Here is a 10,705-nt window from a genome sequence, read left to right as displayed (position 1 = left end):
AGGATTAAAATATTAAAAGCTTATACTAATCCTACATATGAATATTGGGTAAAATGGATTGAAACACGCCAAAACTATCAAAACACATAAAAAAAAAATTAATAAAAAAGGTTGGAAAAATGGTATGATTGCCGTTATTAACCATTCATAATTTTTCATTAAACTAAAAATAAAAACATAAAAAATAATGTTAAAAGAAAAGTTTAAAATTAGTCCATCATTTTCTCACTTGAAAAAACAAAAACAATGAAGCTCTCTCATAACCGAGAGGCTCGGAACCAGGTTGGGTGTGCATACCTTTTCCCCTTAATATTTGAGGGAAACAAACTGTGAGGAAAACAGAGAAAGACAGATAGAGAAAAATGAGAGAAAATCTTTTAAACTCTCCCAGTTTTTCTCTATCTGTTTTTCTTCTTAGATAGATTCAATACCAGAACTAACAAAATTTTGAAAATAGGAAGAAAGAACAAAACCAAAAAAAAAAAAAAACAGATTTTTTCGTTCTCTGTTTTTATTATCCTCTGTTTCTTGACAGTCTTGACAGAGCTTTTCATCACACAAAAGATTCAAATTATATATTTCTTTTTTTGGTTTTTCAAGATTTGGGTGTTCATGTTTACTGTAAAGAAATTTATATTTTGAATTGGTTCTGTAAAAATCTTTAGATTTTTTTTTATTCAACGGCTTGTTTTTTTTAGAAAAAAATGGCAACAGAAACGAATTTACAAGTCTCTGTAAAATCTATTTTCGAAGATGTTCTTCAACAGCAAGGAGCTCGATCATGCAACATTTATTTGGATTCGAGAAAATCCGATGAATCTTGTAATAATCTAATTGTTTTTTTCCCTCTCTTCTGCTCTGTTTTTGATTGAATTATCAATGGTTTTCTTTTATTTGTGTATTTCTTTTATCAATTATTGTGGCATAAACGTTCTTGAGTTTTCTTTCATGATTATCAGTCTTTTATGTTTCTTCCTTGTTTTTGATTAAATTTAAGTTTCATATTTTATGATTATTATGTTAAGAGATTCAATCAGAAAATGGGAATTCCCTTTTACGTACCAAAGGATGGATTCGTTGAAACTACCTGTTCTTGGTTGATTTCCATGAGCTTTTGTTCTAAAATCATGGCCATTGTTATATTTGTGAAGCTTTAAGAAGATATGAAGCTGCTGGCTGGCTGAGAAGAACAGTTGGTGTGGTTGGGGGCAAAGATTTACCAGCTGAACCTTCTGAGGAAGAATTTATGCACGGATTGCGAAGTGGCATAATCCTTTGCAATGTTCTTAACAAGGTTCAACCTGGATCAGTGCCAAAGGTATATAGTTCCAGCAACAATTTTCCCTGAAAGTTTTACATTTTCTTGGTTAACTTGCCTACCCAAATTCCTTTTTTTTTTTTTTTTAAATTATAGGTAGTTGAAGGAGCTTGTGATTCTGTTATTCTTTCTGATGGGTCTGCTTTCTCAGCATATCAGTACTTTGAAAATGTGAGAAACTTCCGTGTAGCTATTCAAGAAATGGGGCTTCCAACTTTTGAGACCTCTGATTTGGAACAGGTTAGAACTCGTGCTCGACATCCGTGTTCAATGCATATTGAAACACCGATATGGAGATATGATCCTCCAATCATACTCACTCAAAATGAGGGTTCTTGATTGAATTTCTTTTTGCAGGGTGGGAAATCTTCAAGGGTAGTGAACTGTGTTCTAGCATTAAAGTCGTACGGTGAATGGAAACAAAGTGGTAGAATTGGTACATGGAAATACTCTGCAAATTCAAAACCCGCAGGTTTCGGGATAGCCAAGTCCCTCTCAAGAAAAAGAAGTGAATCCCTGAATTCCAGTTTTAGTGAGAAATCTTTGGATAGCTTTTGTAGTGACCAATCAGACTCCATTGAAGCAGTTAGTGAGCTTTTCTCTTTTCATTTTCATGCTACTTCATTTATTTCATCTAACATCTAATCCAATACCTCCTTTTCACTCTTATCTTCAGGGCTCTGTAAGTTCTTTTGGGATTCTAGTTCGTGCAGCTCTTTCGGATAAGAAACAGGAAGAGATTCCAATGGTAAGATCCTTGTGCTGTAAACCTTTTGGGGGATCGAATCCATGTGTTGTAAGACTCTTTTGGTTAATAACAGATTGTGGAATCTATGATCAATAAACTATCGGAAGAGTTGGAGAGTCGCTTGGCAAGCCACAAGGAGCTGGTAAGAAGCTTTTAATTCTTCACAACACTTGAAAGATTGTTAGTGTGATCTCAAATAAACATGTTTTTGGTAATTTGACAGACTAAAATTACTGCAAAAGCTATGGAAGAATCAGCAACTGGTCATTCTCTTTCGCAAACAGCTTCATGTGATGACAAGGTAGGCCGAATGATTTGCTTCATGTGATTATCTTGTAAATGTGTCGGAATAATTTAAATAATGTAATGGTGAAGGCTGAAGGGGTTGAAGTAAAGGCCTCCTCAGCTGAGGAAATGGTTGGAGATGAATCATCATCAATCGCGTCAGAAAGAAAGGAACTTTACGATTACAAGTCCGATGCTAATGAAGAGCCGATGCAACATGTTTTGAAACTGCACGCATTGGTTGAACGACAACGACGAGATATTCAGGTAATTTGCAATTAGCATTGGTTCAAGTTACAAAAATTTCCATGATCTTCAACAAGGAAGCTGTAGTTGATTTATCTGTACCTCTAGGAACTGAAGCATTGTCTTTGTTCAACAAAAACCTGTATGCAAGTTCTGCAGATGACATACCAAGAAGATGTTTTCAATCTAGGTATAAACTTGACTTCGCCTGTTCTTCAAATTAAGATGTAATAATTTCTCATTCTAGCTTCTTTTAATAGGTAAACACTTATGTAGTCTTGCTAATGCGGCTTCGGGATATCAAAGAGTTCTGGAAGAAAACCGAAAGTTATACAACCAAGTGCAGGACTTGAAAGGTAGCAGTCTTAAACAGTGGCAACGTTTGATTGAGTGAATATATCAGATTCAAATGAAAATCTCAATTGCATTTGTTCCAGGGAATATAAGAGTGTACTGCAGGGTAAGGCCGTTCAAGCCCGGGCAATCCAACACTTTAAGTTCAGTAGATCACATGGATGAAAGAACTATAACAATTCTTACACATTCGAAAAATGGAAAAGAAGCAAGGAAAGCATTCACTTTTAACAAAGTATTCGGCCCATCTGTAAGCCAAGGTTAGAGATTCAAAATGGAGTTGTGTTTTAGCTATGATTTTTTATCCATGTCGAATGTCAATCTTTTGCAGCCTGCAAGACTTTCCTGACATGAACTCTCGTTGCCCGCAGCTGAGGTTTTCTCCGACATGCAACCTTTGGTTCGATCTGTTCTCGATGGTTATAATGTTTGTATATTTGCTTATGGCCAAACTGGATCAGGGAAGACTCACACCATGGTAAGAGATGCATCATCTTTTCACTGCACTGATAATCTATGTTACTCGGACTAAGAGTTTATGCTAATTCATCCCATTGATGAATCCAGACAGGCCCAAAGGAGCTTACCGAAGAAGGTTTAGGTGTAAACTACAGGGCATTGAGTGATCTATTTCATATCTCAAACCAGAGGAAAGAAACCATTTCCTATGATATTTCAGTGCAAATGCTTGAAATTTACAATGAGCAAGTCAGGGATCTCCTTTCAGCTGATGGTGTAAATAAGAGATATCCTTTATATCAAACAAATAAATCTTGTTTATTGTGATTCATACACTTTTTTCTTTTAATAATTTTCTTTAACTCGTACCCACATTAGAAATCCGAAACAGCTCGCAAAATGGGATTAATGTACCTGATGCCAACCTTGTGCCTGTATCATTAACATCCGATGTCATAAATTTGATGAGCATTGGGCATAAAAACCGTTCAGTTTGCTCCACGGCGTTAAATGACCGGAGTAGTCGATCTCACAGGTACTATTGACAGTCTAAAGCATGAAGTTATGCTCTAAAATGCATGCAGCTAAGTTTCTAATGCCGCCTTCAAAACTGCAGCTGCTTGACAGTTCATGTACAAGGAAGGGACCTCACTTCAGGGAACATTCTTCGGGGCTCTATGCATCTGGTTGACCTTGCAGGAAGTGAAAGGGTGGATAAATCTGAGGTGGTCGGGAATAGATTAAAAGAAGCGCAACACATCAACAAATCTCTTTCGGCTTTAGGAGATGTGATCTCTTCTCTTGCATCAAGAAGTTCACATGTTCCTTATAGAAACAGTAAACTTACTCAATTGCTTCAAGATTCACTTGGTAAGAAGATGATTATCCAAAACCCTTCAACCAAAAAACTGTACCGTATTTGTAATTGCTGAATCATGCTATTGGTCTGAATCTGTCAGGAGGACAAGCCAAGACACTGATGTTTGTTCACATTGCTCCTGAGTATGAAGCTCTTGGAGAAACAATCAGTACCCTTAAATTTGCAGAAAGGGTTGCCACTGTCGAGCTTGGTGCTGCTAAAGTGAACAAAGATAGCGGAGAAGTGAAAGAGCTTAAAGAACAGGTTTCTTCCGGCCTATTGCAACCAAACCAAACCAAACATGTGCTTATATTTACTCATTATTAGTTTAGCAAACATAGTTTCACCTTGTTTGCCACCTTTTCTCAACTGTTTTCAGATAGCTAGTCTTAAAGCAGCCTTAGCTAGAAAGGAAGGAGATCCTGAGAACCTGCCTGGTAGTCCAGAAAGAAATAGATCAAAGCTTGGATCATCCCCTTCTTTTCTTAAATGGAAGAGCTTAAGTGATCTGTCTTGCAGCACCGTTAACACTGAGGTATAGTTTGAATGCCATTCGTAGGCCATTTTCTGTTTGTTTATCTCCAACATGATATCTGAACCTGACTCTGCTGATTCAGTATGAGTCTTCATCGACATCTAGAAGAGACAGTTTGGAGTCTCGAGAGACGTTAGTGAATCCATCGCATTGGCAACCTCTTGGCAGTCCACTTTCTTCAAGTTTTACGAACGAAGATGACAGAGATTCGGAGGCATCCGGTGATTGGGTGGATAAAGTCATGGTGAACAAGCATGACAACATGTCAACAAGGCCGGGTAAAGAAGTAAGCAATGGCCAAAAACTGTCTGACAAGTTCTATCAGAGTTATATTCCTGATCCTACAAAGATATACCCTGAACATAGCTTGCACAAAATGACTACAAACAAAAAGGGCAACCGAGACTTTGATGATGACTCCGATCGTGAATCTGTAACCAGTGATTGTTCGGAATCAGATTCGGTTTCATCCAGCATTCCTAAAATCACGAGTAGTCCGAACATGTTTGCATCTAAACAGAAGAAACCGCAATCCAAGACGACAGCAAAGAGCACCGAAATCAGGTAAGCTTTCATGCTGATAACTCACTGCCATTTTCTTACATTAGGCCTTGAGTGTTCATTTCTTGGTTTCCACTCAGGAGTTCAATTCCGTCACTAATACCTTCGCCATCATCAATGCGCAAATCTCCCAGTGGAGTGAATCCGAATTTGCAAAAGGGAAAACGGAAAACCGGACTTAGCAAGTGATATAAACTAAAATGATGAGAAGGAACTAAGCTTCCTCATTGTTTCTTCTTTGTGTGTTATTGCTTTTCTTGTGTATCTATGGATTAGTTGCAGTGAGGAGAGGTTCAGTCACATGTATGAAATTAGAGGCAAAAATTTCCAGTGTTTAGTGGTGGTAAAAATCATATATGATGATCCGTTTTCTTTATTTGTGTTGGCTGAAATGGGTGTGGACTTTGGGAAATCTTTGCCTTTTCCCTCTTCAGATTGCGCTTCTTTGTTTATATAAGAACAGAAGGGAAGATTTGTATTATATTCGGTACATATTTTCTCTCATTATTTTGGTTGTATACAACTATTTGATTTTCACCAAATGATGCATAAAACCCGTGTTATCTTACCTTACTTCCACTCTTCCTGTTCATGTACACCCATTACATAGCCAATCATTAAAATTCCAAAATTTATTCACATAATAAAAATATCTTAATAAATTATATTAATACAAAAAAATATATAAAACTGAAATAAAAAGAAATAAATTAATTCACATTCAAATATACATCTAAAGGTGGAAAGTTACTGGAGTACTAATAGATAGTCTAAATGAAAATAAAGTAAGAACTATTAAAGATTTTTTTGGTCGCGAGTGAAACTTAAACTATTTTTTCTCAAATTAGTACCTCTATTAGTTCAAATGTTAGTTAAATCCTTAAGTCTATTTAAAAAAAATAACCAATTAAAAATTCTCATGTAGCAAGAAAAGATGAAGTATTATTTTCTTTCTTTATATATTTAAAAATTATTAATCATTAAAAAATGCATTTTAAAAAATAGAGAAAATCAATCCAACTGATTTTAGCTCGGTTTAATTTATTTGTATTAGTTCATAAGTCAAATAGTTCAACTCCTATCTCCGAATCAATTGTCGGTATGAACGAATTCTAGAAACATTGGTTTTAATTGATGTAAAAACTTTTTCAACCCTCTTAGGTTGAACAAGTAGGCGGTGAAGTTTGAAAACAGAATTAATCACCAACGTCTTGACTTTGGACAACCAATTTTGAGCATTATTAACATTGCCCAACATTATAAAAGAAGAATAAATAGAAAAAAATAAATAGAGATATAATGTAAAAGAAAATAAAAGAATTGAAAATTATTTTTAAAAGTTTATATGGCATGGCAGTTTATTATTGGTTGAATATATATATTTTTTAACAGATATAAAAATTTGATGTAAAATGAGTAATGGAAGAATAGATATCACTTGTGACAAAAAAATTCAGGTATCAACTTGGGGAAAAAAGGAATTGTTTAGATACTAATTTGTAGGTTAAATTTAAAAAAAAATTTAATGGTTTGACTTACAAATGTACCAATTTGAGAAAAAAAAAAGTAGTTTAGGTGCTACTTGTGACAAAAAATGGTCTTAAGTACCAAATGGAAAAAATGTCATAAGTTAGGTGTCAATTTGTGGGTTAAGTTGATATCTTATTAATCTAGCAATTTATGAAAGGTTTGACATACGTATAATGTTTGTTGTTACATTGTTTTTTATGAATCATTGTATAGTAAAATTTATATTAAACCATTTAGAATGATAGAAACATATAGAAAATTTCAAGAAATTAGTTGATATGCTTGAGTAAAGATTTATAAGAATTGAAATTATTTGAATATATGCATTTTTATAGAAGGATCATGATCAAAGCTTATTATGATTATTGTTGGAATTCCTGAAGAGATCAAAATATATTTCCCCAAAATTCTTCTTCATTAATACCTTCAGAAGAATGATGATATAATCGTTTAGCTAATCCGATAAGTGATAAATTGAGAAGGTAGTATTCAATATTGAAATACATATAATATGAGATATTGTTTGATTTTTTCATAAGGGGAGTAAATACGCGACATACTCTTTTCTCTTAACCAAGGTTTTGTTCCACTGAATTTTCTTAATAAGAATTTTAATGAGACAATATATTATGGGTATTATAGTTGTCTGTATTTCTTTTCCTTCACTAAAAACTTTTTTCCCATATGATTTTTTTTATCTTAGTAACATTTTGAGGAGACATAATATTTATCAATGAACATCCAAGGAGAATGTTATAAATATTTTATTATTATAAAGTAAATGTTGATTAAGGTATATAATTATATATCATTTATATTTCTTATATTTATAAATATAGATTTTGAGAAAGCATTATAAATATTCATATTGATAACTAAAAATACATATTCTCTTTTGCTTTTCTCTTTATAACAAAATAGAGCTTATTTTAACACTTTGTTTCTTAAAAAAAATATTTTGTTTAGGGTAAATTACACCAACAATAACTCAACTTTGATGCAACTGATAGAACAGTCACTCTGATTTCAATTCAGTCACTCAACTTTTGAAAAATGAAAAATCGGTAACTAACGTTATCGAAAAGTGACAAATCAGTCACCCACTAACATTTTCCGTTACAGATAACGGGACAGGTGCTTTGGCCAGTTAATGAGATGACGTGGCCAGTTAACTAGCCACGTTGGATATGTCCATGGTGGAAACCCACCCAATTCAAGAAGAAATTGAAAAAAAACCCTAATAACAGAAGAAGAAAAAGAAGAAGAGAATACCAACTTCAAAGATCACGGAAGCGATAATTGCACTGAGAATTACCATCGAAGTTGTGTTAGTAAGTGACACTGATGAATTCGCTGGCAATAATGGCCTCAAAACTGAATCAACAGTGAAAAAGAAACCAGCAATGACGACATTGAAACCTGAAGATACATATAGAAAAAAGTAAATTAATTAAAGAGATTCATTTCCAAAAGAATTAGTCTAAAATTTCAAAAACGAACTAGATGAGATTCCAGCAACCAAAAGGGAGAGCTTGGTATGAGAATTTTTATCTAAAAGAGAATGGATTTCTTTAGCAATGGAGAAACCAATCTCGACGCTTGGACCTTCAGGTCCTAAGGAATTACCAGTCTCGAGCGTGACACAAGCCGCGAAAGCTTTCAAAATAGAACCCAACATAGTTTTGGCATTATAACTAGCTTTCGAAACGACGTCCCTAAGAGCGTTCAAGATGCTAACGATTAATACCATCGCAAGTAGGCACAAAAATGACATGTACCCAAACGGAGTCGAGAGGCTCCTCTCGCAACCAGGAAGCACCTCTATAAGGAATCTTGTCCTAGAAAAAGTCATGAATCTCATGCACGCCGTTGTTGAACAAAATGATGATGATTCCCGTAAAAACACCACCCAAACAAGCCAAATGATGACCCCAAGATCATTGAAATCATCTTTGGAGATGACGATTTGTTCGTCAGCGAAGTCAGGTAGGAAGTAATGGCGAAAGAGGAACGTTGTTTTAAAATGGAAAAGGTGGAAGAGGAGAAATGATTGTTGTTGAAAGGAAAATGGGGATTTTTTTTTCTTTATTCTTCTTTTTCTACTACTGCAAGTTAACCAAGATGGTGTAAAGGCCGTCGTTTCCACGCGGGATGCCAACATGGCAAGTTAACAGGCCACCTCAGCTTTCTACTATGTCTGCAACGATAGTGACCAATTTGTCATTTTTTGAAAGTTGAGTGACGAAATTGAAATCAAAGTTATTATTTTATCAACTACATCAAAATTGAGTGGATGTTAGTGTATTTACCATTTTGTTTATCATTCCATTTTTTTTGCGTGTAATATATAAATATATATGTATATTTCTAAAATATAATGTATCTTGAAAAGATGAGCATATTACAAATTTTAATTAGTTTTGTTATATCACAACTTCAACTTAATTCCAATTGAATTCTCTACCCAAAATTCATCAAGTAGTATAATTAGTAATATATAAATACTTCAAGGGTCACTCAAAATTTCTAATACATTTATCTTAATAAGTGGTTGATGGTTCGATTTTCTATAGAATAATTTTAAAACTCGGTATCACTCCAATAAATACATTGTGAAAAAAAATTCTAATACATAAACCCTTCTACCACTTCTGCATGAGTGCTCTAGGTTTTAAAGTGGATGAACTGGCTTTCTTTGACATTGTCCCCTTTTCTCTTTCTCCATCTCTGTTAATGTTGTGTATCCTTGCTTGGAAGAAGATTTTCTTAGAGCAGGAAGACGAGGGTGTTCCTAGCGAAATCTCTCTTGAAGGAAATGCAACATGGAAATATCGTCAGGTTGCAAGATGTAGTGCACAGTGAGAAGCGTTTATATTTGGTATTTGAATATGTAGACTTGGATTTAAAGCACATGTCCAGAATTTGGGAAAGGTCCACGAATGTAAAAACATTCCTTTATTAATTTCTCCCTAGGATTGCTTATTGTCATTCTCATAGGCTTCTTCACCAAGATCTGAAACCTCAAAATTTGCTGATAGATCGTCGTACCAATGCACTAAAGCTTGCTGATTTTGGTATTCCTGTCAGAACATTTACACATGAGAAAAAATAGAATAAAAAATAAAAAATGATGCGAAGTCATAATCAACATACGAAACAATTACTGTGTATTATTTACGGGCATTTGGCGCTAGTCCTAAATCTCCTCCGACGCTGGTGCCGACTAAGATATGGATGATCCAACAGTACAATTAACAATAGCCGGAATGCTTCCTTGCAAGCCAACATTGGTTGGAAAGGTAATATTTATTTAACAAAATGATTAGACGTTTTTGATAAAATGGCAGTATGTGGTATTCCATTTTGTATAAAAAAGAGTGCTAGAAATTTGTGTTACTTTCAGCAAAATTGGGCATGGTGGAGTTGTTCAATTAAATGCCTGAAAGGGGTGTCGTCATTAGCCATTAAGGAATATTGTTCTGCTTTTGGGCTTCTTAGTTTGATGTCAAAACGAAATTGCAACCGTAGAGTGTATGAAATTATAATTCTACATTATTCTTATTTTCTTTCAATTAAAGAATGATTAATTAAATTTTAAATTTAATTAAAAATATTAAAAATTAGGATAAAAAATCTAATTTATCATTCTATTATTGTAAGGGGTGATGTGAAATCACAAATTGATACACCTTTTCTTCCATACCTATTTGAAGGATTGTGCAGAGCTAACCGACGTTATAAGGCAGTGCTTCTTCTCGGAAGCAATGGCTTATCGCCTAACCGCGTGAGTTATAATGTTTTAATTAATGA

At 34.2% G+C, this 10,705-nt stretch overlaps 1 protein-coding gene across 2 annotated transcripts; it reads left to right on the top strand.

Moving 5' to 3' along the window:
• The first annotated feature begins 267 nt into the window (after positions 1-267).
• On the top strand, positions 268-5,933 carry LOC107957224 (kinesin-like protein KIN-14G). 2 transcript variants are annotated; one of them, XM_041085045.1, is made up of 19 exons: positions 268-822; positions 1,152-1,318; positions 1,415-1,558; positions 1,676-1,903; positions 1,995-2,066; positions 2,140-2,208; positions 2,290-2,367; positions 2,442-2,618; positions 2,706-2,787; positions 2,858-2,953; positions 3,035-3,211; positions 3,323-3,429; positions 3,519-3,697; positions 3,784-3,945; positions 4,027-4,280; positions 4,370-4,533; positions 4,649-4,804; positions 4,887-5,368; positions 5,446-5,933. In XM_041085045.1, exons 1-19 carry the CDS (start codon positions 705-707, stop codon positions 5,552-5,554), a joined length of 3,021 nt encoding a protein of 1,006 aa, XP_040940979.1. In that variant the 5' UTR covers positions 268-704; the 3' UTR covers positions 5,555-5,933. The 2 variants fall into 2 exon arrangements, with proteins under 2 accessions (XP_040940979.1, XP_040940980.1); XM_041085046.1 differs by lacking the exon at positions 268-822 and having other exon boundaries at positions 1,180-1,318; positions 1,470-1,558.
• The last annotated feature ends 4,772 nt before the right edge of the window (positions 5,934-10,705 follow it).

The sequence above is a fragment of the Gossypium hirsutum genome, chromosome A13 (assembly GCF_007990345.1).
Source record: "Gossypium hirsutum isolate 1008001.06 chromosome A13, Gossypium_hirsutum_v2.1, whole genome shotgun sequence".
In the NCBI taxonomy this organism is placed as follows: domain Eukaryota; kingdom Viridiplantae; phylum Streptophyta; class Magnoliopsida; order Malvales; family Malvaceae; genus Gossypium; species Gossypium hirsutum.
This window is presented reverse-complemented; position numbering and strand designations above follow the sequence as displayed.